This window comes from Hippopotamus amphibius, chromosome 5 (assembly GCF_030028045.1).
Source record: "Hippopotamus amphibius kiboko isolate mHipAmp2 chromosome 5, mHipAmp2.hap2, whole genome shotgun sequence".
Taxonomy (NCBI): Eukaryota; Metazoa; Chordata; class Mammalia; order Artiodactyla; family Hippopotamidae; genus Hippopotamus; species Hippopotamus amphibius.
In genome coordinates, this window is record NC_080190.1 from 171,375,847 (window position 1) to 171,401,698 (window position 25,852).

Sequence of the window (25,852 nt, forward strand, 5' to 3'; positions counted from 1 at the left end):
GAATTGTGTATACGCATGTCTTTGGGTACATGTGTATGTGTGTACATACACGTGCAGACGTATGTACGTAGGTATGTGTGTAAGCACGTGTCTATGTGTGCATGCAGACTTTTCCTAACTCCATCTACAGAAAGCACCCAGAAGCAAAGCCTCTCTAATAACAATGAGCACACCTGCGCCCAGAGTTTGAGCAAAAGCATGAAATGATCTAACTGTGTGTGAAACAGATGCAGCAGCCAAGAATGGAAGCAGAAAAACCAATTAGATGGCTACTGTCTCCAGGCAAAATATATTGGCATTTGATTTCTTTTTAAAATAGCTAAAGTAAATATGACCAACTATGAGCATTTGCTACACGTGAATGGTGGGTATATAAGGGCTTATTATTCCCTATAACAGTTCATATGCTTGAAATATTTCACAATTTAATTTTTTAATTCTGAACTTGATTTGTGGGCTATTTCCTAGTGGTAACTTTTATTTTACTCTTTGTTCTTCCTCATTTTTGATAAAAAGCACATATTACTTTTTAACCAGATAAAAATGAAAGCTATTTTTTAAGACTAAAAATATGTATAAGAAAGAACAGTAGGGGGCTTCCTAGGTGGTGCAGTGGTTGAGAATCCACCTGCCAAGGCAGGGGACATGGGTTTGATCCCTGCTCTGGGAAGATCCCACATGCCGCGGAGCAACTAAGCCCGTGCGCCACAACAATTGAGCCTGCGCTTTAGAGCCCGTGAGCCACAACTACTGAGCCCATGTGCTGCAACTACTGAAGCCCACACACCTAGAGCCCATGCTCCACAACAAGAGAAGCCACGGCAATGAGGAGCCCGCACACCACAAGGAAGAGTAGCCCCCACTCACCGCAACTAAAGAAAGCCCGCACGTAGCAAAAAAAAAAAAAAGACCCAACACGTCCAATAAAGTAAAATTTAAAAAAAAGAGAGAAAGAAAGAATGAATAGCAGGCATCTGATACTTTAACCACTTTGGGGAAAACGTTCCTAAACAACTATTATTCCAGGTTTAGGCCAAGAGACAGAAAGGCACGAAAAGGACCGACCAAGAGCTGAACCCTCAGGTCGGCACATTCTTGGGCAATAGGAGGAGGAGGGAACGCTCGTCCTACAGGTTGACCTCATTCTGGTCATTCTTGGAGTGACCTCAGGGCTGTAAGCTTAACATTCAGCTGAATTTCTAAGAGCTCCAAATGATTTGGGAAAACCATCCCTCATGCCAGAGGCCTAAACATCATCTTCAATAACGACTGGTCTGCCTGTGAGCTCCACTTACCCTGTGTCCTCAGCAGGGCCTCCCCTGACTCTCCATGTGGGTCCTGCAGCACCTCGTACACACCCCACCACAGCTCTGACCACAGTCACGGCAGGGCCCAGGCTTGACACGTGGTACCAGCACTGAGCAAGACACCTGTGTGGACAGCCCACCTCCCACCCTGAACACAAGTCTTAAAACCTCAAAGGAAAGCATCACTCAGCTCACACCATCCTTCACACAAGGCTGAAGTTACAGAGCGGTTCTGTACAATAATAAGCATAAAGAAGACTTGAGGACTGGAATCCACCCGCTGGGTAGAGGGCTCTGCTCTGGAAACACTAGTTCCAACTTGGAGAGCCATACGAATCTCAGCCCCACTCACTGCGGAATTAGGGGAGCAGTTCCAATGGAAACCACTGCAAAGTGAACCTCTAACACCAAACACAAACACAGAAACAGAACATCGATTTCAAACCTGAGGGAAACCTCGTATTAGCAGGGCAGTCATTTATTCTCTTGTAAATAAAGAGCTCCCTCTTCCCTTAGGCCTTTTCTTTTTAAAGCTCTTTATTGGAATATAATTGCTTTACACTCTTGTACCAGTTTTTGAGGTACACCAAAGTGAATCAGCTGTGTTTATACATATATCCCCATATCCCCTCCCTCCCGCGACTCCCTTCCACCCTCCCTATCCTGGCCCTCTAAGGCATCACCCAACCTCAAGTTGATCTCCCTTTGTTATACAGCAACTTCCCACTAGCTATCTATTTTACAGTTGGTAGTATATATATGTCTATGCTACTCTCTCACTTCGTCCCAGCTTCCCCTTCACCCCCCCTCCCAACCCTGTGTCCTCCAGTCCATTCTCTGCATCTGCATCTTTATTCTTGCCCTGTCACTGGGTTCATCAGTACCATTTTTTTAGATTCCGTATATATGAGTTAGCATACACTATTTGTTTTTCTATTTCTGGCTTACTTCACTCTGTATGACAGACTCTAGGTCCATCCACCTCATTACAAATAACCCAATTTCGTTCCTTTTCATGGCTGAGTAATATTCCACTGTATATATGTGCCACATCTTCTTTATCCATTCATCTGCTGATGGGCATTCAGGTTGCTTCCATGTCCTGGCTATTGTAAATAGTGCTGCAATGAACACTGTGGTACATGTTTCTTTTTGGATTATGGTTTTCTCTGGGTATATGCCCAGTAGCAGGATTACTGGATCATATGGTAGTTCTATTTTTAGTTTTTTTTTAATAACTTTTTTTAATTTATTTTATTTATTTATTGGCTGCATTGGGTCTTCATTGCTGCACACGGGCTTTCTCTAGTTGCTGCAAGTGGGGGCTGCTCTTCATTGCGGTGCACAGGCTCCTCATTGCAGTGGCTTCTCTTGTTGTGGAACACGGGCTCTAGGTATGTGGGCATCAATAGTTGCAGCACATGGGCTCAATAGTTGTGGCTCACAGGCTCTAGAGCACAGGCTCTATAGTTGCGGCGCACAGGCTTAGCTGCTCCGTGGCATGTGGAATCTTCCCAGAGCAGGGCTCGAACCCATGTCCCCTGCACTGGCAGGCAGATTCTTAACCACTGCGCCACCTAGGAAGTCCTATTTTTAGTTTTTTATTCCCTTAGGCCTTGATCATCTTATCATCTTTAGCAGTAAAGTAACAGTGACATTGAGTGGTGGGCACAATATAGACTTTGTAACCTCACTAATCTCATGTAAATTTCAATATGATTATTTCAAACCTTATATGCAATCAACTAAGCTCTGTGTGTGTTCAAATCCAAGATGTTTTTGTTCACTGACTCACACATCTACTGAGTACCAAGCACTAAAGACATGGGAATGTCAAGACGTGGTCTTCGCTCACGAAGATTATAATCTTTGGGAAAACAAATATTAAAAACAGATATATTACAGGCAGTATGCCTCAAATACTAAGTAAAAAACTTATTTTAATGGTAAATTGACATTTAGCCCAAAAGGGTCAAATGATTCATGATACATACCATGTTTTCAACTCGGAGTTCAAATGGCATTGGGTTATACACCATCAGCTGAACTTCACATACATCTCCTTGAACCCACTGGAAATCTAGAAATACATACACCCAAAAGAATCCATGTATTAGCTGGTGTTTTTGCATGTTTCACGTGGTTTCAGATTATTCCTCTGGCAATTTATTTTCCCAATGAAGCAGTGGACATTATGGTCATCTTGAGATACACAGTTTAAAGCTATTTTATTGCTAGCTTTCCCCAAAGCAAAGCACGTCATCACTGCCACTTGGATGCCTTGTGACTGATGTTTCTCTCCCTCAGTGCCAAACACAGCTTCATGAAACTGGAATCAATCCAGACAGCACTGTTCTTGGTGTAGAGCCATACATCACACAGGCCTCTGCAGGCCCAGAGGCTGGTACTTAGGACAATGGCACTGTGGTCAGTTTTAAGTGGCACATAGCGTGGTTCCTCTTTCCCCTCCTGAAGTTTGTGACAGAAAATGGTGGCTTCCCCTCTCTGACCACTCCCAGGTCAGCTGCAGTTCAACACCTACGAGAGGCAGAATTTTGAGATGACCCCCAAGACCCCTAGCGTACCCGCCATGTAATCCTCTCCCCCAAAGTGTGGATATGATGATTAGGTTATGTTATATAACAAATGGGAAGGGGTTTCCATATGTGATGAAGGCCCCCAAGCAGTGGCCTTTGAGTTATTCAATGGGAGATTATCCTGGAAGAGGCTGGCCTACCCAGGTGAGCCCTTGGAAGGGAACATGCCCATCCCTAGTGAAAAGACTCAAAGCACGAGAGGGCATATGGAGGAAGCCGTGTGGCCAGGACCTGAGAGCAGCCTCTATGAGCTGAGTGTGGCCCAGATGACAACCAGCAAGAGAACAGGGACCTCGGTCATACAACCACAAGGAATGGATGAAGAGCCTGAGGGAGCTTGGAAACAGATCAAGCCTCCAGATGAGAACACAGCCCCAGCTGACACCTGGATTTCAGCCTTCAAGACCCTGAGCAGAGGACCCAGCAAACACATGCTCGACTCATGGTGCTAACAGTGAGAAAATGAATTCGTGTTCTTTAAGCCACTAAATTTGAAGTCATCCATTATACGCAACAGGAAACTAATACAGTCCCTCCGCACTTCCACTGCCCTATCCTCCCTTTAAGATACTCCATTAGGCAGAGCAGAAGGGACTTCAGCACCAAGTAACACATGTTGGGCAGCAGGCACGTCCAGCCCTTGGAAGGCTCCAGAAACCCACCTCTCCTCACTCGCCTTGGGGTGAGAACCCCTGGGGGAGGCAGAGGTCACAGAAGGCCTTCTCTGGAGCACACGGTGCTCCCACCCCCGCCTTCAGCAGCATCACTGAGCCCATCACTGCCTTGGCGGCCAGCACCCCAGCCCTTCCTCATGCCCAATGAAAATGTCATTTGTTTTAACAGCTTGCTATGCCTGATAGCAAAGGAACGGTTTGTGTTCTCTGTCACGGTCAAATAACCATCATTTTAAAAGTCATTTTCCTGGGCTTCTGAAGGAGTTGTTCATACTTGCACAGTCCTAGTCACTAACAGTAAACCTAAGATAAATCCCTGATTACAGGAACAGTTATTTACGTCTGAGAGGAGATCATCTTCCCAAGCCTTACTGTGTCAAAGCACACAGTGGGGCCCCTTCCTTGATATTCTGTCCCAGGAACCTCAGGAAGGGACAACACTGAAGGCTATTAAACACCCCTCTGTATGAGGCCCTCCCCACTCTGTGGTGCACAGCCCCATGTGTGTTCTTAGCCGTGGACAAACGGCTTCTTTTGCTGGCTTCTGTTGACAAGCTCATCTCTTTCCAGCATGTTGGCTGGACCCACCTGGCAGGTGGCACTCCTGATTTCTCACTGCATTCCCAGCACCTTGGACAGCGCACGCAAGGCTGCTCAGGGCTTTCTGAGAACAGCCACTGGGTCCTTTAGGAACATGATCTCACTTGACCCTCAGAAGAACCCTCCCAGTGAGCTTCTGGCGCCCCCTCTCTGTAGACAGCGCAACTGCAGCCCAGGGGGGCCAGGCGGCAGCCCAAGGCCATCTAACTGACAGCTCTCGCCTGTCCAGGCTACCACACCTCCTCCGGGGCAGACATCGATCTCAGCACGAAGCCTGGCCCCACCACCACGTCCTAGCACAAATCACATAAAGCCCTACACCTCACTGGGCTCACGCTCAGGACGTGTGCAGCCATCACCTCGGCGTGGAGTTTAACTCAGATGACAGCGATGCTAGCAGACAGAAAGACTGGTAAACGATTCCAAGTTAGCGTGGAAACGGTCTCAGGAACTGCCCTCGAGGGTTTCTTCTCTAATATTCTGTGCCCCTTGCTGTGATAACTCCCCCAATTATACACAAAGATTCATTTATAGAGATTGGGATTCTAGGTTAAAGACGTGATTCTTCAAACCTCCAGGCAGGTACTCGCTGATGAGTCTACTACCAAAAAGATATTAGAAGCCACAGAATATAAATTACATTTTCCTACCCATGGGCCTTCAACAAATAACAAGCATTTTGGCTGAAGTTTCTGTTTTATCCCAGAAAAAATCTTGCACCATCCACTGAATTTATCCTCAGCCCAGATAAACATGTGCTTCTCGCTATCATGAAAAGCCGTATTTAAAGGAAAAAGTCCCTGGGCTTTGAGTCATAAGCTGTGGACACAGCCTGAGCTCTGCCACTTACTAGCTACCTGACTTAGGGCAGGAATTTATATTCACTCAGTCTTAATTTTCTTATCTGTAAACTGGGAATATGACACACAGTTATAAGAATCACTGGCTGGGAAAAGAAGGGTTAAAGAACTTTGACCTGAGTGTGTTTGCTCTATGAGGCTGAATCTGATGATTTATATTGCTTTATTACCTCCCCCCAAATATAGAAAATTAAAGATAAAAAAAAAGAATTACTAGATAAGGTGGAAGCCCTTTGTAGCAAATGCAGAGTATTCTGTTCATAAAAGGAAGCCTCAGCTACTTCTAAAGATTAGATAGGAAAAAAATAAAGAGGAAAGGCCAGCTTCATGGGAGGTGACCCTGCAGCCACACGGCACCAGGCTCAGGGGGCCCCCACATTCTGTTTAATGCTGTCTCTGTCTCCAAAGTCTTCATAATTTCTGAACAAGGGGGCCCCACATTTTCATTCTGCACAGGGTCCCACAAATCACACAGCTGGTCCTGAGAAGGAGTCTCACACCTTCAGTCCCCCAAAAACTGCCTCTGGAGGTTTCTCTAAACAAAGTGGGTAAAAGTTTCCTAAAATGTTCTTTAGGGGAGAAAGCTTATCATGAACCCTAACAAGACCCAAAAAGAGCAGCCAGATGAGAGAAGGAACCGGTGAACGACTAGACCTAGAGACACACACGTGCACGCACACAGAGGCTGTCGTGTACTATACACTTAGGGCTCGTGGTTTCAGAAATTTACCAGAATTTACAATCAGGTGCTATTATTTTAAGGACAGTGCCCCATTTTTATTCCTTTGTTTTCTGATTTTAACTAGAGCCCTCCAAGCCACACCTTAGAAGCCCACCTGCTCCTCAGAGACAGCTCTGCTTCCTGAGCCTCCAGGAGGCCTTCCCGAGTCTCAGATGCCCCTCCTCCCACCTCATCCGATGCACATGAGTTCTCCAGATGCAACAGGTGAGTTCCAGGTGCTGCTGGCGGCAGTCCTAGGATATTCAACTTCTCGTGCATTACTGCCTTGCTGCCTAAGCTGACCTGGAGGCTGGGGGAGGCAGGGGCTGTGTGTTATCACTAATCGAGGCCCAGGCCAGGCGTGCTGCACACGTTAGGGAAAGCTAGAGGGCACTCGTTGGAACTGTACACTCGGTCTGAAAAGTTGGGAGTTCATCATCTCTCTGAGTTTGTTTCTTCATCTGTTAAAGGGAGGTAAAAATTTCTTCCTCTGAAAATACTAGGAAAGCTAGATAAGCTAAAATGTGATACATTTTATAAAGCACAACTTGAATCACAGAAATGGTGAGCATTACCAGAAAGCACAGGGTCTTTTCAACACCCCTACCCTCATTACGCCCTCTATCTCAGGAAACAACTGTATCTCTTAGAAACACTCTATTTTCAAGGTGTTCAGATGGTTTGGTACCTGTGAATGAGGTTTTTTATGAGATCCTTACAGATGCCAAGAAACTCTAGTGCTGGTGTGAACGTAAGGCACCTCCACCGAGGTCATGGGGTGTGCATCAGCCTTGGCCTTGAGCTCCACCGTACAGGGCAAAGGCTCTCTGTGGAGTCAGTTACACGTCTTGAATCTCAGCTTCCTTGTCTGTAAAGTGGGGTCACACCATCCACCCCACTCCTTCATCCACCCCACACTGTTCTAGCAGCAGCGAGACAGGGAGGAGAGGAACATGAACAGAGGGTCGCGTCTAAGTGCCGTGAAGAGCAGCGGGCAGTGAGGGGAGGGGGGGAGGAGCCCCTGTGAGGTGCAGGTCGGAGGCGGCCTCTCTGAGTGGGGCCCGCAGAGTGAGCAGGGTGGGCACGGGGTGAGCTCCAGGTGGAGGTGCTGCAAGCAGGCCCTGAGACGGGAACGAGACAGCATGTCCCAAGAAGAGAAAGCGGCCGTGTGTCTGGAGCCGAGGAACAGGGGTGGCAGGGAGGGAGGTGAGCGGGAAGGCAGACAGCGCTGTCTGGAGAGCCGCGTCCAGCTGCGGGCTGCAGCGGGACACGCGCATCCTGGGAAGAAGGGCCTCGTGACATCAGGATGCCCTCTCCTACATCGGGGGTATAGAAATTAAAGGAGGAAAAAGAAGACAGAAGGAGAAGCAAGCACTGAATTGCAAAAAGCTTCACAGGTCTTCTGCTGGAACGCCCCGGACGGAATCAGCAATTACCAACCAGAGACGAGCCTCTCAGCCCTTTAGCTCTGTCGCCGCGACTCGCAGGCACCACGATCTCAACCTCAAAATGTGAGGGGCCTGAGGAGGGGGACGCCGGTGAGGAATGAGGCCTGCGGCACGGCCAGGCTTCGGGAGGGACCGTGGGGTGAGGGAGCCCTGGGGTGCGGAAGGAGAGGAGTGGCTGCAGGCCAGGAGGCAGCCAGGAGCGGAGCGCGCGGGAAGCACACTGGAGATTCCCAGGCGTGAGAGCTCCCTCCCAGTCCCTCCCTCCCGGGACACGAGGCCATCTCTCCCCGCTGAGCCACCGGGCATCGCAGAAGTGCCGATCATTAGCACAATCCAAAACGAGCGCTGCCAGCGTTCAGGGAAAATGAAACCATGTCCTTACGCCCTAGTCAACCCTGAACATAAGTCAACCTTTAACCTCCTTCAATGACTCAGAAGTCACTCCAGGCCACGGAAAATCACGCTGATCTCCAAGTACCTCTCTTCTGTAATTTATGTTAAGTCTCAGATAACAAAGGTCTCCTACTTTCTAAAACTTCCACAAAACCGCCTTTCATGAAACAGATATTAAAAAGCCAGGTCTGTGGGCAATGGCCTGCCGAGCACAGAGCGTCGAACAGATCTGTACAAGGCTGTGTACGCACACACAGGCGTGAACCGCGGTCAAGTCTCACGGCGCAAAGTCCAGAAAGCCCCCGGGGGCCGGCGGCAGCGGGGCGCAGCCGGAGGCCCGGGGGATGGCCCACCTGTCTTCCTGTTCCGCTCTTCCCCCCCGCGGCTGTGTGCGACGATCGGCGAGTAGATGAAGGGGCTCTTGGTCGACACGCTCTGGCCCAGCAAGCTTTTCATTTTCTGTGGCCGGAGGCTGGCAGGAAGGTTCAACAGCTTCACACGCCTATAGTTTCAAAGGGAACAAAAGTACTTCAGCTGCCTTGTTAGCTAGGTTTCAGCGTAAATACGACCAAACATCAGGTGTCAGAAAGACAATACACTTAACAGCAGGTAAACTGAGGGGAGGAAAAGCGCTCCGTTTCATAGGACCAAGCAGAAGAAGGCTGCACGCGACCCCTGCAGACCATCCCAGGGAGGGAAGACGTCCATGGCCGGGCAGCAGCCGAGCCCCTGGGCTGCTCCCCTGGGGCCAGAGGGCCAGTGGAAGCCTGGCCTGCAGCACCTGCCAGCTGCACGCCTGTGGGCCCGGGCCCCGCCTTCCCTACACTCCGGCTCCTGGTCTACAAGATGCAGATACGCGGCCCGCCTCTCAGAACCACTGTGAAGATTCAACGAGGCACTCTGGGTACCACGCCCACCGCTCAGCAGAAGTTGGTTCCCTCCTCTGCCTCCCTCCTTCCTGATGGGCAGGCCCACAGGCAAACAGAAGTGAAGACCTTGACCCGTACGACCCAGAGGTACCACAAGTGAAGGGCGGCAGCACTGTCGGCTGTATTTATGTGAACAACTGATTCCCCACCTGCACAGTCTGTATCTTATTAAATTGCTTTCCCAGCCGTGGGGTCTGCTAATCACTACCCACGCTCAAATCGATCAGCCAGCCTAGACTGAAGGTCTATGAGCACCTTCAGGCACTGCTCTCACCGCTTCACATGCATCATCCCAACGAAACCTCACATCTGCCTTCCTGGCTGGGTTGCTATTACCTTCACCTCCACGTTATCGATGAGGAAATCGACACAGGAGAGACGAGGTGTACTGACCAAAACCCAAAGCTGGAAACCAGTGGCAGCAGGAAACAGTACACCTTTCAACCACAGCACCTGTGACCTCCCTTGGGAGCAGCTGGGCAAGACAGGGGTCAGGATCTGGGATGTCCTGAGGCCTGAGACCGAAGGGAAGGGGTGGAGGGAAGGGCTGGAAGGATGGCAGGACACTTACTGCTCCTCCCTGCCCACCCGCAGCCCCCCTGCAGAAGGGGAGGCCAGAGGGTCACGAGGGAAAGCAGCGCACATCCCTCTGAGACACGGCACTTGAAGCGGTGCGCCGGCCTGCAGCCCTCTCCCTGCCTCCGCCCAACCTGGAGCAGATGGACGCGGCCTGGATCGCTGAGTAACCTCAGGGAGGTTGGCCGCCCTGGGAAACGAACTGCCCAATCTGCATCAGACTCCGTGTGAGTGAGACGTAAACCTGGGTTGCAGTGAGGGCTAACTTTTCTGAGATTTTAGGAATAATTTTCCTCCACAGCACAGGCTAACCTACAGTGACTATGTATATATAAGCTATGGAGACCCCCTCCCAGAACCCACAAAATCACACCTTTCTCAGCTAGGAGGACTCTCAGCCTTCTAGTGCAACCCTGTCCTACACACAAGCAACCCCACCACACCCAGCCATCACTGACAGCACTCTGAGTCCAGCCCCGGGAGAGTGAGGGTCACACACATTGATTCTCACCTATTTCCACAACGGAAACAAGGCAGCAGACGGTGCTTACACACCACAGCTTTTCAAACCAAGGATTCTGTCTTGCACACTTGCTCTGACTCCCTTGCCTTCGCAAATCTCTTCCGTATGCTTTTCTCATTCAGGATCAGAATCACTGTGTTTTCTGTTTCAGTTCAGCTGTGAGCTTTCTGAGGACAGGGGTACCCAGGGCCTCATTATCTCTAGTCCGGCACTGGTACAATACTTCAATGCACAGCTCTCAATAAATGAATGAATTAACTCCCAAAAGCTGGATTTCAACCTCAGCTTCCAAATCTTTCAAAACTGTATATTCAAGGCTAAGAAGTTTATCACTAACAGTTGCAAACCCCAGCCCTTTGTGCATATTCAAAAAATACCAGCTGAGTTGCACTGGGATGAGGGTGGGTAGGTCCTCACACTGGCCAAGATGCCACATCTGATATACATCTCACGCTCACCACATCCAACCTAGGGGGACTTGTGTGCTCCTGAGAAGCACCTTCGACAGGTACAGACATGACTGCAGTCTGAAGGACCTACCAGCTGGGCAATGCGCACAGAAGGCTTCATCTCCCTGCATCTCAACCCTCTCACTTATGAAACAGGAAAAATAATAGGTACCTTATAATGCTGTGCAGAAGGAAGACACCTGCTTTCCCTGGTTCCATGTTTCCACGAGGAGGGACAACCTTAAGGCAATGGTCCTGACCTCGCTCTTCCCCTCCCTCACTCCTCCTAAGGGAGGTGGTAAACTTGGAAGGAGAACTAGCACGTGCATCACTCAGGCCCTTCTCCTGGGGCCCACCTGCCTGCCGAGAGCATGTATTCAGTCCGCCTCTCTGCACAGACGGAATGGGGCCCACCCCACGAAAGAGTGTACAGTCACCCAGCTGTGCCAGAGGCTGGGGAGCATCTGGCCGGCCCTGAGCTGCTGCCATCCGCCTGAGACAGACATCTCTTTCTGCTGATTCCAAACTCAGGCAAAGAAGGGGGAGTGGTCTGAAGCAGAGACCGTCAAACCTTCGCAGGGTACTTTGAGGACTGAGTTAATATGCATCAGGCACCTGCAATAGTGCCTGACATGTAGCAGGTGCACAAAGGACTTTCTCTTCCCTCCCTAAAACACTTGTTTACAGGCACAGAGAGCCACGTCCCTGCGCAAAGATCACAACACCGGACGGGGGCAAAGAAACAAAGCACTGGTCCCAGTGATGCCGTGAGCACCCTGGGAGCCTGGACCAGTGCCGTCTGCTCGAGACTTTACATTTACTCATCAATAAAGTGATCTCATTTTCTCGCAACACAAATAGCTGTCCACTCTGTGCCACCATCACCACCTAAAAGTGAGATGTCATCTGTGATTCTAGGAGTCATCTACGCAAGCACAGAAATTCCACATCACATAAAGGTTTTTAAAATATGTAGAGAAATTCTAAGGGTGTGGTCAGCCAGAAAAGTAACTCACAAGCAGTCATGGCATTCATTCAGAACTCAGAATCTAGCATCAAATGTCTGTTTATAAAACGTACCCAGAAAAACAATCATTTGAGGCACCTGACCTAAACGAAACACAATTTATTTAGCGTAAACTGCTGTGGAACTAATAATATTATATTTGGTCTATGAAGCTGCCAACACTAAAGCAGAATTCCAGGGATGAAGTGTCCAAAACAAGGATTATTTTCAGGGATTCCATTTGGAAAAGGTTGACATTTTAAAATCTGACTTCTCAGTATACTGTGGCTCATTAGGACCACACAAAGCAGTGGTGGAACACTAATTGGGGAAGTGATATAAAACATATTGGTGAGAAGAATGACTCAGGAAAAAACAGCTCACTTTTTCTTTCTTAGTTTTCAATCCTTCACCCTTATTTACAGGGGAAATGTATCTAAGAACCTCCTGGATATCTCTGCACAGATGGGCCACACCTGTCCCCCTTTGGAACAGCGTGAAGGTCACCCATCATTCAAGTCTGGGCACAGTGGAGACAGCTGGAGAGGACCCACCATGCCAGCCAGGGCAGCAGTGCAAAGCTATCCGCTTGGACCCCACAATGATACCACACATTTCTCACTCTCTTCAAGAAGCTCTGGTTTGAGAAATTCGTAAGGAGGTTGTGGGTCTGGTGATTATACCAAGTGTGATAGAAGATTTGGTATGTGGCTGTGAACCTGGTGAGGTCAGAGAGTCACGGCCTGATGGGCGTCCAGGAGGCTGGGCTCACCCTGCTTCACAAACCAAGAAAACTTCCCTGATAGCGAGGCCTCTAAGCCCCTTTTGAATAAACACCTCAAATCCTTCCTCAAACACAATTGACTTAAAAGGTGAAGTTTTAAAAGCACCAAGGCCACTCCAAACAACTCCAAGCTCATCCCGACTGGAGGGCTTCCATCCTCATCAATTAAAACAGGCTCATCAACCCTGGCTCTCTGCCAGGCTGAAGAGCTCAAGGTCAGCTCATCAAAGAAACAATCCGTTCATCCCCACCCCACCCCCATCTCACCCCAAATTAAAGACCCACTGGTTTCCTGTAAACAGCATCTAAACTCTACCCTGGTTTCTTCTTTGATGATTCACAACTTCTAGTGTGTGAACAATCTGCACGATTCATAGTGGCTTCTCTGTCCACCACCACTTTTGTGAATTCTGTGAGGAGCAACATGAACTTCCCTCTGCTGGAACTCCGGACGGGAGTAACAGACGTGGGCTCGGCAGCCTCCAGGCACAAGGACTGCCAGCATGCTGACCGTCACTGAGCCCCCAGCCCTCACACTGAGCCAAGCACATCTCGGGCACTCAATAAATATCCGATTAATTGACTTCTAGAACAGAATTAAAATAGGGATCTATATTGGCCCTTTTTTTAATTAACTTGCATCATGATTACTTGAAACAATTTTTGGGTGAGCCCAGTTCACGCTCCCATGCTGCACAGAGCAAGTAAATGTTTTCCTGAAAATTGATGAAATGGTTTTATTGTCAAAAACAAGGGAAGTCCTCAAAAGAAAAAAGGCTCCATTGTCTCTTCTAAAACCAAAAGCATAAATATGAGGCACCACTGACATTAAATTAGCTCACATTAACAATTCTATTCAGCAAATCTGATCATTTACTCAGAAATGTGGGCATTTTTCAGGAGCTTTGGCCTTCAAAGCCCCTCCTATGGCTACAGGGGATGACTTGCAATGCCTGACTTGAATTTTTTTTTAATTAACTGATAAAATCCATGTTTTCCAGGCATAGGTCCTTGAAACATTTGATCAGAGCATTAAAAAAAAAAAACTGTCCCAGACTTGTTTTCCAAGAAGAAACGCTGGCCGGGTGCATGGGTACCGTGCCGGCCCTCTCCAGAGAGAGATGAGGAACACTGACTGTGTGAGACAGCAACAACCCCACACTCAGTGTGGACACAACCATTCCACACAAAGTCACACACACCTACTCTGCTCCAGGTCCTGACTGGACACCAATACTACGGGTCTGCCACCCTGAGGTAGCATCACAGAACACCTATCATCATCCTTTTTTTCTCCTGAGAACATAACTTTGAGTTCTCTGCTGCCTAATTCTTGCCAAAAGCTGACCTATGAGAAATCATCTTCATGCAGGAATTCCAGAGAGTTACTCTAGAAAGTCCCAACTGTATGGCTGGAACAACCCTGAGTGTTGTATTAGCATGCCTGTCTTAGCTCAGGCTGCTATAACACAGTACCACGGTCTGGGCAGCTTAAACAGCAAATACTCATTTCTTACAGTCTGGAGGCTGGAAGTCCAAAATCAGGGCGCCAGCGTGGTCAGGTGCTGCTGAGGGCCCTCCCCCTGGCTCACAGACATGGTCACTGCACCCTCAGTGTGGAGAAGAGAAAAAGCGCTGGTCCCTTCATCTCCTTATAAGGGCACTAATCCCATCATGGGGGCCCCACCCTTGTGACCCCATCTAAACCTAATCACCCCCCCCAAAGGCCCCACCTCTGAATATAATCCCACTGGGGTTAGGTCATCGGCAGATGAATTCTGGGGGGACACGTACATGCAGTCCACAGCAGAGCTGTATGTTTGGACCACACTGCTCTGTCCTCTGGGAGAGCTGGGTGTACTCAACCCCTCTGGCATCAAGCCTGCAGTCTGCACTGAGGAAAGCCACAAGCAAAACCACCATGAAAACCTGCTTCAGATTTGTGTGGGGATGTTTTTGAGGACATCATTCAATGCGTTCTCTTTAAGAGAATCCACAAGAGGGGTTTCCACAAGCCTCCTTACTGTGAAGAAGTATAATTTTCCAGTGTGACTGGTTTGTGTCTGCTTATGAAACAGAGAATCTTGTAATCAATCACATTTCCTCCTTTACCCGTTGTTAGTTATATTGATATATAATCAACAGAATCATGCTTTTCCCCAGCTCCAGCCATTATGTAGGACCCTGACTTACCTTTCACTCTAGTGACTTTTATTTTTTTTATTTTTTTTTTTATTGGCTGTGTTGGGTCTTTTTTGCTGTGCGTGGGCTTTCTTTAGTTGCGGTGAGTGGGGGCTACTCTTCCTTGTGGTGTGTGGGCTCCTCATTGCCGTGGCTTCTCTTGTCACAGAGCACGGGCTCTAGGCGCATGAGCTTCAGTAGTTGCAGCACATGGGCTCAACAGCTGTGGCTCACGGGCTCTAAAGCGCAGGCTCAATAGTCGTGGCACAGGGGCTTTGTTGCTCCGCGGCATGTGGGATCTTCCTGGAGTAGGGATCGAACCCGTGTCCCCTGCATTGGCAGGTGGATTCTCAACCACTGCGCCACCTAGGAAGCCCGTGACTTTATTTTTAACAAAACATTTATATGAGCTGCCTCAAATGTTTTATGAAATACAGCAAAATGTGTAACTGCATCACAATTACATGAAACCACTTTGGGGTGAGCCCAGTTCATGCTACACTAGGATCTGCAGGGCAAGCTTCTTTGTTGATGAGAACAGGTGAGAAAGCCCCCTTCCCCTTTCCCTCCTGCCCCCAGCAATTCAGTCCTGAACCCATCAGGGAGGGCAGAGCAGGTACATATCTGAGCAGGCGACAGGGCAGAGGGCACGCCGGCGCGGGGAGGCAGAGCCGGAGTGGGGCACGAGGGGCCCGAGGGGGCTGGGGCAGCAGCACAGCATGGCCGCCAGAGCTCCTCACGGGGCGGGAGGTCAACACGGTAACCACTGAAACCGAGAGAGGAACTGAGCAAGTGAGTAACTATATTGAGACTAATGGGAGACAGGTTTCCTCCGTCTGAGAAGGGAGCTACAGATATAAGAAAACCAGAAGGACCCCCTAAGATGTTGGGTGGGATTGGAGGTATCAGTATCAACTCACAGTTTCCGATACATAGAAATAGATGCAGAAATAAATACGGACGTGAACACGCAGTGAATAATGCATGCATATAAACAGGCACTGCCTGGTTCTACCCACTGTGAGCAGCAACACCCCAACAGTAAGGAGCACACACAGCACCCAGACCTTAACTTAAACCCCACCCTCCGCTGAAGGGACCAGGCTCTTGGAAGAAATGGCTAACACGGGGCTGGGAGCAGGGACTTGGGTCTGAAACCATAACTCCAGCAGAGACAGTGGGGACCAAGGGGCATTTCTGGAGGCTCCTGAAAGAAAGAAGCTTCATCTTTCTCCCACAGGTACTGCCTTCTCTCTCTTCTCCCAGACGCTGTGGGAAGAGCAGCTGTTGCTTCCACCCTGATGCCACCTGGGGCCTGAGACTAGAGCCTCACTGCAGAGGGCAGTGCTAAGAGGAGAGAAGACAGGTTCTGATGAGGTGGCCTGAAGCCTGGCTCCAGCCCTGCCTGAATCCCTCTCCTGGACTTTGTAGTTTTATGTGCTGTAAATTCCCTTTGGCCTAAGCTACTCTGGGTCTGCCAACTGCTGTACAAAGAATTCTGATGGACAGATCTGTTCATCTGCTCAACACACATGAACACCCAAGGGCTACAAAGACGAAAGGCCTCTCCAGGGAGCTCTCGGTCAAAAAGAACAAAGATGTATAATCAAGTTCTGTAAACGAAATGGAAGAAAGACATGGAAGACACTGCTGGCTGGCTAACCCAGCACCATTCCTACCTCCTTCTCCTTTTGCCACCTATATCACAGAGTCTGGGAGAGCTAAACACTTATTTCCTCAGCCTCTCTTATGACTAGCAGTGGCCACGAGATGTACTCCTGGTCAAGGAGACAGAGGCAGAAGCCTTCTATGAATCTGTCAAGATCACTTTTGCTTTCCTAGTAAACAAAAGATAGGCTCCCTGACCCTGCCCCTTCTTCCTTCATCCTGTCTTGAATGTAGATGTGTTATCTGGAGCTGCAGCAGCCATCTTGTCATCACGAGGTAAAGACAGAGGTGGCAGAGAGGCCACCTGTTTCCAACTTCTTCATGAGAAAAATAACCTCTTATTTGCTATCCACTGCTAGATTTTCTGCTCTATGTCACTGAAACAATTGGTAATCTATATAGGAGGTGTAATTATTTCTATCTGGATGGCTCTCGAAAAAGGCTTTATGAAGGAGATAATCCTTGAACCAAATCTTGAAAGATGCCTGAATGCCCCCAGGCAGAGCGAGGGAGGGAAAGGCACTCCAAGCAGGAGGTGGAGCCCGAGCAAAGGCACCGCACATTCTGCCTACTCGGTGATGCCACCAGGGTGTGCAGGGCTGGGGGTCCAGGGGAATAAGGAAGGGGCTCATGGTCAGTCTGGAGACAGAGCAGCCACAGACGGCCTCATAAGCCACACGAAGCAAGCGAGCTGGAGGCGCTCCCCCGGGCTGTGTGCAGGAGCGCACAGTCTAGGAAAGGGGGGGCGGTGCGACCAGACACGGGTAAGCGCAAGCGCCACAAGGCCTGGTTTGTCTCCATCGCACGGAGCGGCCACGTCTCAGCCGTGGAACCCAGCAGACACAGGTTTGTGTGGCTCTGCCGATGGACAGGCACGGGACCACGGCAGTTCTGTGATGGCTCTGGCCTGATTCTCTTGTCTATAAAACACACTTCACAGGAGGCTGCTGCAACTTAATGAGATGCCGGACCAGATACACAGCCAACTGAAAACAGGAACTCTTCTAAAGCTCTGCATCCTTGATCAGACCAAAGGCAGAGGCTGGGAGCGACGCACGCCTTCCGCGCCCCGGCTGGCCTGTCCTACCTGACGATGGGGAGTTTGGTGAAGGGCACCGGAGGCAGCATGAGGCCGTCGGGGAGGGTGATGAGCTCCATGGTCCCGGGACACTTGGAGGTATAGTTCTCCAGGCTTTGCGTCACGTCCTTTTTTTCTGATGAGAAAATAAAAAAAAAATAAAGGTTAATTAAACCAAAGAAAAAGTGGGAGGGGGGTTGTTTTCTTCTACTTAATTTTTTTTGAGCAAAAATAAAATTCTTAACCCAATCCTTAACAGTGCAATGAGTCCAATCTTCTGACAGAAATAAAGGGGCAGTGACCACAAGAGACAGAAAATAGAAGCTTCATTCAATTTATTTAAATAATCACTAGCAGCTGCTCCATTTAAGGGCCTGTGGATGAAAAGGAAATTAAGTTACCATCTCCTAGGAGATTTCATTTTCCAAGAGAATAAATCCTTATCAAATTCCAAGAAGGTCAATGGGCAGGCAGGACTAGAGAATCAGTATATTTTATTACTTTACAAATATTTTTCCAGCAATTACTAGGTGCGGAGCAAAATGCCAGGCCCTGTCCCCAAGGAGTGTACAGTCCACCTGTATAACAGACATTTAAGCAAATAATTACCAATCAACGTTTTCACGCAAAAGGAGAGCTATGTGAGATAAGGCTGGTTTCCTTCACCCCATCCTTGTCCCTGTCCCTAGGAGGGAGGAGAGAGGATGCAGGTAGTAGTGAATCATGTTGGCTTATCGCCCGCGACCCGCTCTAGACACAGACGGCAGGCATCACTGTGCCCATTCTGCAAACGAGAAAACCAAACACAACTGAAGTTAAAGGTCATGTCAAAAATCCCATGTTTGCACGGAGGCGGGGCGGTGTGCGAAGGGGAAGTCAGGAAGAAGTGAGAGCGTAGCACTGACATATATACACTACCAAATGTAAAATAGATAGCTAGTGGGAAGCTGCTGCATAACACAGGGAGATCAACTCAATGGTGGGTGATGACTTAACGGGCTGTGATAGGGAAGGTGGGAAGGAGTGGCAGGAGTGAGGGGATATGGGGATATATGTATAAATACAGCTGATTCACTTGGTTGTACAGCAAAAACTGGTACAACAGTGTAAAGCAATTATATTCCAATAAAGAGCTTAAAAAAAAAAATACCATGTTTGGCCCTCAGCCTGTGGTCTCCTTACTCCCACACTGTTTGGAAGAATTAAGGAGCCAGGAATCGGGGGTTCACTCCTGGCCTGTTTCCTGCCACTGCTAGCAGGGAGGGTGGAGGACTCGGAGAGAAGAGGAATAGAGGGGCACAGCCATGGGGGCGAGACTTCGGGCTCTAGAGTTAGACCAGGTTCCAGTTCATGGCTTGGTCTTCCCCCAGCTGTGATGTGACCACCTGAGGGGAAGCCTTATCCTTCCATCTAAAGAATCCCTACTGGTGAATTAAAAACACTGGCTGGTGGACACGAGACTGGGCGCAGAGGAACGGTGACACTGTCACCACCGTCACACAGGCGCCTGCAGGGAACGCAAGGACTTCACAGAGAGTGGTACAGGGCCACACGGTGAGGCCGCAGGCTCCACTGACGGGTGACCGTACAAAACAATATCCAGGCAGGGGCTGCCTAGATCTCAGGCACATATATTAATGGGTTAACTGTGCCACAGGGCTTTTCTGTGTCCAAGCAGCCCTCCCGAGAGAGCAGGAGGGCAGAAAAGCAGCCAGAAGTAACCTGCATATGGCCCAGTAATGTTAATCTGCAGCATGAACAAAATTCTTTTCATCATCAAATCACCTGCAGTTCACAGGGGATAAATCTCCCAGAGGGCTCCCGCTGACAGCATGTAAGTGACCTAATTTGCCTAACGCTGGGCAGAGCACGTGTGGGTTAGGTACCTTATTAGGCTGAATTATGCTCTCCCAGTAAACCTGCTGAGATGCAGAAAGGAAGGAAACTACCAATGACACCCAATGCCACCCGCAAAGCTACCCAAGAGGGAGCAGCACCAAGGGTGTCCTGCTCGCTGGCTGCAGAGAAGAGGACGGACACGGCGGGGACACAGACAGCCGTGGGCCTCACTGTAGGGTCTCCTGCTGGGAGGCTCCCATGTCTGCGCTTCAGCCTCTCCTCGTGGGCACTCTTCCCTGGCGGACTTTCCCATGTGGGGTACAAGGCTGGCCGTGGAAGCCAGGTGAAGGGGTCAACACTCCATATTCATTTATTCCTCTCGGTCTTCGGCAGGGCCCTGCTCGCCAGCTGTGCCTGTGACTCCAGCCACATACGCTTTCCTTTTACTCCATCAGGTGAAATACTAATCTTCTGCAGAGATGGTAGAGGGACAGCCACCTGCTTCTGGAGCAAAGGAGGAGATCTGGGGATACAGTCAACTCATAAGACGCTTTTCAGCTAATTCTCCCACCGTCACGGCCCTCGTCACATCACCCGCAGAGGACCTGCTGTCTCCCGGGGCCTCCGCGGGGCACAGGAACCCCTTCCCCTGCTTTCCCGCTACCTGATGACTTCACTGTCACTTTAGTGGGGCTTCCGAGGTTAAATGCTTACGTTCAATTGTCAGTGTGTTCCCTCTGTTAGAAAGTTCCCATCAACCTCCCTCCTAACAAATTTGAACATCTGCTGGATGTTGTTGCCCAGATCTATTTTTATCAAGGATTACAGAATGGGAATTTTTTAATTCTCTAATTTCTCCATACTTAAAGCCCAGCACTTGTTTATAAGGAAGGAGTTTCCCTCATCAACCATTTGGTGATCTTGAAACAGATGACACAGAAAGGAGGGCTGACAAATGAGTCTCTCCCTTCACTTACTGGAGAGAGACCTGCTGTCCCCGCCGCCTCAGTCATAGCCAGTGCATCGTATGTGACTCCGTATCACTATGCACTGGTGGGTTTTTATATATTTGCTATTTCAGTTGGCTTCCATCACTTTCTTTTCTGATGTTCAAACCATCCCACCTTCAGCCAGCAGGAGTCCTGCAGGTTGGTCCCTGTGTTTTTAGAGAAGGCCCGGGATTCGTCAGTGTCAGTACTAAGGACCGCGGCCCCCACCAAAGTGATTCTTCTCCAGGTACTTTCTGCTTTGACAAGCAGCTTAAATAATCATCTGAGGCATTCCACCACTCACTACTACCTGTACCACTTTTTCTTCACTCATCAAGTTACTATTTTCCTTTCTCTTTGTTTAATCTTCCCTGACTTTACTCATTCAAGCCCTCATACACTCCACTTTCATCAAACACCTACTACACACGCACAGCATTGAACACCAGGCACATGGAAGCACTGCAGGCTCTACTTTTGGGGTGTCCCAAGTTGAAAGAGGACACAATGTAAAAAAAAGGACATTACAGGGACTTCCTAGGTGGCACAGTGGGTAAGAATCTGCCTGCCAATGCAGGGGACACAGGTTCGATCCCTGCCCCAGGAAGATCCCACATGCCGCGTAGCAACTAAGCCCGTGTGCCACAACTATTGAGCCTGCGCTCTAGAGCCCGTGAGCCACAACTATTGAGACCATGTGCCGCAACTACTGAAGCCCACGCGCCTAGAGCCCGTGCTCTGCAACGAGAGGCTACCGCAATGAGAAGCCCGCGCGCCACAATGAAGAGTAGCCCCCGCTCAATGCAACTAGAGAAAGCCCGTGTGCAGCAATGAAGATGGAACACAGCCAGCTAAATAAATAAATACATAAACAAACAAATAAAAAAGGACATTACAACTCCTTATCAGTAACTTCACAGAGGCAGGATCAAAGTCTGGGAGAAGAGCACATGGGGCATGTAATTTGGCCAAAGAAGGTTTTATAGAAGAGGCAACGCTTGGTCTTTGTCAAGGGTCCTGGGACTCAGAGCAAAACAACGAGTGACTATTTTGAGGTTTTGCTACATAATAAGGAAAGAATGACAAGAATACGGACAGAGGATGAATGATGACATCATTGTAAGCTGTACATACACAACAGAACATGACAGAGAAACTGTCCAAGAACCAGGCAAGAGGGAAGCTTCTAAGGCTGGTAGCATCTGCGGACATCAAGGGCTGAATGGTGGGGCAGCACAAGAACCTGCGTGGGAAAGGCGACGTGGCTAAGGCGACGTGGCTGCAGCAGGCGAGACCGGTACTGGAGTCACGGTACACTGACCATCAAATATTGGTACTTCACACGTCTCCAATGTGGGCCCTTCTCTGGAACACAGGACTCCTCAGAGACTTGTGACAGTTGCTGTAGAAATTCCACTACTGACAGCAGATGATGAATCCACGGTTGCTGGACAGAAAAGGAGGCTTCGTGTCCAGGGGAAGAAATGTAGAAACACTCAGAGACGAAAAATGACAGAGTAAGCTCAGATCTGCTGCAGGCCGTCTGCACGTCTACGTAACATGCGCGGGGACTAGAGCTGTTCTTGGCACAAAGCACTGCAGGAGTACTTGCTCTGTGCCCAGTCTTGGACCAGGCTCTTCAGAGGAAAGGAATCCTGGTATACAGAACTTCAAAACTTTTCCATCCACAATAGGTGTTCCCACCCACAAAATTCCTGCCCTGGAGGGAAGGCGTGGGCATTATCAACTGCCTTCTAAAGGTGATAAAAATGAACTCAAGGACAATCTGGGAAATTTGACTGTGGATTGGTGTTAAGTGCTACCAAAAGCAATTATTAATGTTTGGGTATAACATTAACATTGTGGTTACATTAGAAAATGTCCATTTTTTAGCAGTGAATACTAAAGAGTGAAGGTGTGAAATGAAATGATGCCTCTGGGATTTTTTTTTAAATAATTCAACTAATAGGAAAAGTAAGAGATGAAGTAAACATATAAAAATCTTGATTTCCATTGAATCTGGGTGACTGTTATATGGGGATTCATTTTACTGTTCTTTACACCTCTGTTTCTGAAATTATTTCACAGTAAAAATATTTAACGAGCTTAAGGAAGTGAAATGAGTTGCTCAAGGTCATACAGAAGGGAACAGGTTCATCCTTACAGATTAGGCCTGACCACAGATACCTGGTGTCACCAAAGCAGATAAAAGAGCTCAAGGCCATGGTGGTGGCTAATCGTTGTTCCACATGCCAAGCTGGAATGCAGCCTGTGATTAATCTGAACATTCTCTTAAGCACATGATTTGGTCAGTGGGAAGTGATGACGCCTTCATTAATTTCACTAAGAAGCAACTTAGTCTACTCTGGCTGCCATGACAAAAGACCATGGACGGTAGGTTAAACAATAAACATCTACTTCTCACAGCTCTGAAGGCTGGAAAATCCAAGTTCAAGGTGCCAGGGGACTCACTTCCTAGCTTGCGGACAACCATTTCTCACTGCGTCCTCACCTGGCCTTCCCTCGGGCGGGCGCATGGGCACTGAGGGAGAAAGAGCTCTATGTCTCTTCCTCTTCCTGTAGGGCACTAATCCCATCATGAGAGTCTCACCCCCAGACCTAATCTAAACCCAATCACCTCCCAGAGACCCCGCCTCTAAATACAATCAGGCTGGGAGTCAGGACTTGAACACATGATTTTGGAGGGGACGCAAACATTCAGCCCATGACATCAACAGATCTTGTTCAATTCCAATCAGAACACCCAACAATTATTTCAGCCAAACTAGAGCACCTAATGCGCTTGAGAGTTCTTTTCCATCCCAGAAATTGAAGAAAACATGCAAACAGAACATTTTTAATAAAAGCCTACTTGCCACCTAACTATATGGTTCCTTACAGAAACAGAAAATATAATCACCAAAATTTTTGATCACAGGCCATTTGCCGTTTCAAGACTTGACACTGACATGAGAACCAGCACATCACGATTTTACAGTCTGTCTCGTCTTGTCTCTTCTAAGTAACAATCTGAGACAACCACATGTGCATTAAGTCAGTTATGACATTATAAACAGGTAGAGAATAGAAATAAGAGAAAAAAGTACATCTTTTCTTCCAAATCTGAGATAAGAAAACTAAAGGGGGAGGAGGAAAGAAAAAAAAGAAAAAGAATACAGAGGAAAAAGTACAGGAATGGCCTGATACAGTCTGAAATGATACTTTCAGGATCAATTCTGACACCTTCACTTACAGAAGTAAAAAGCACAGCTAGTCTCTGAGTTGCTTTCATAAGAATACTGCTGATCTTTCCACAACCTAATGCTGAGATCTCTTAGCGGGTTCCCAGTAAGCAGGACCCCTCTTGTCCACCTCATTTCTAACTAAGCTGAAAACAAAACAAAGAGAAAAGAGACTAAAATACCACCTTTACCACCAGGTACAGACCATGCTAAAGGACATGACATGGATTCTTAGAAAGTGCAGCTCCTTGCTGACGCCAAGAATTGGGCAGGCAGACCTTCCTGTCCGGACACAGGCTGCGCTAAACTGGGCACACCTCTGGTGCCCACCCAGCGGAGGCCAGGCCCGACCTCCAGCACTGAGCACAGGGAAGCACCCCCCGAGAGGAAGCAGAGCAGAGCGAGGGAAGCTAACAGATCACGCTGGCTCCTGGGACCAATCCTGTAATCAGGTAAGCCATTCCACCTGCATCCAGGGACGGAGTGGGGAGGCCTGCAGACACCCTAACTGAATTCCCCTCATGGGAAAGGGACGTTAGGGATTGTGAAGAATATGATTCTCCACTCACAAACCCGTGTATGTTACACCATTTTACTGAGACATACGTGGTCCAGGAAGAGGAAGTGATTAGCCACAAAACTAGCAATCTGGGAAGGTGGGGGTTCACCTTCAATCTGGGATCTCTGCACACCACGCCTGTTCACCCAACAGCACCTCACTGCCGTGAAGAAGCTAATCTCCGTTACAAAGAGCACTGTGACAACTTCCACTTCCGGAGTAGCTCATAGCACACAACATTCCCACCAAGAACTAGAAGAGCCAACGAAAGTATCACAGAAGAGGAGGGGCATTGGAGAGCTGTCACGGCAGCAACGATTTGAGAGTCCAGAGGGAAGGGATGCCCATGACGATGAACCCCCTTCCTGCATCCATTTCAACCCCGGGTGAGTGTGCAGACTCTAGGCCTGGAGAGGATCACCGCCAAGAGGCTGAGCAGCCAGCAGAGCCCGTGGTATCCTCGTGGTGTGGGGTCACCGAGCCAGCCGGCCTGGAGCCAGGTGCCCAGCAGGAGCCAGGTCCCCAGACTCCCTGCACGGGTTCCCCTAGGGCTTTTTCCAATCAGCTCTGCATGACAGGAGGCTGCCAAATCCATCCAAAAGTGGCTCAGAGGAGGGGACAGTTCAACAGGAAAGAGTGACACCAGACGGCCTTGCCACACGACGGGGACAGCTGCATGAGTTATAAAAGGGGCTTTTTAAAAAGCCATCAGAAAGGGAACATAAATGAACTGAATTCCAGAACTGGCAAGCCTTTCCCAGGAGAGGAGGCCTGCAGCTGCTTCCGCCCCTGGAGGAGAAGTAGGAGGAATCAAACAGAAAGGAAGGAAAGGAGAAAAGAGCTGAGCTTTTTCCACGATGGAGGCAATGGATTCCAGCTCGCAGCAGCCCAGCCACCAAGCAAGTCCACACACTCATCCTCCGCTGGGCCTTCGCAGTCGGTGCAGCACACTGAGGGCTGGGGGCTGAGAGGAAGACCCCTCCTGAGGTGCTCAGGACCTTCCTCAGACGTAAGGCAGCTGCCCACAGAAATCTGGGCAAGGCAGGAGAGCTGAGGGGTGCCCTGAGGTGTGATGCACTTTCTCCGAGCAAAAGCAGAGGCCTGCTGAGCCCAGGGCAGGAGAACAAGAGGGACCCCTTCCTCCAAGGCCATGGCCATCAAAGGCCAGACAGCACAGAGGAGCTGAAAGCAATCCCGCCGAGGCACCAGGGACCTTCACTGTGTGCAACGAAGTGGCCTACAGAAGGCTGGGGCAGAGTAGAGAGGAAGCTTACAGAATGCAGAAAGCCAGAGGTGGGTCTGGAGACCAAACAGAGACCCCTAGACCCACCAACCCCACCACCTGGCTTAGAGCAGAGAGCAATGGCCTACGGTGGGAAAGCTGGTAGTTGGCTGTAAACCACAGAGGGACCCCCAGGGTCCCCTGCAC

General features: G+C 49.1%; 1 protein-coding gene across 4 annotated transcripts in view; it reads right to left on the reverse strand.

The window, feature by feature from the left end:
• Window positions 1-25,852, reverse strand: part of TRAPPC9 (trafficking protein particle complex subunit 9) — a 490,667-nt gene that overhangs the window by 373,177 nt on the left and 91,638 nt on the right. For all 4 annotated transcript variants that reach the window (XM_057735071.1, XM_057735068.1, XM_057735069.1 and 1 more), the window contains 3 exons: window positions 17,804-17,930; window positions 8,954-9,102; window positions 3,302-3,387 (listed from right to left, as the gene is read on the reverse strand). In XM_057735071.1, the coding sequence (XP_057591054.1) occupies window positions 3,302-3,387; window positions 8,954-9,102; window positions 17,804-17,930 (362 nt within the window). The remainder of the gene's footprint in view (window positions 1-3,301; window positions 3,388-8,953; window positions 9,103-17,803; window positions 17,931-25,852) is intronic.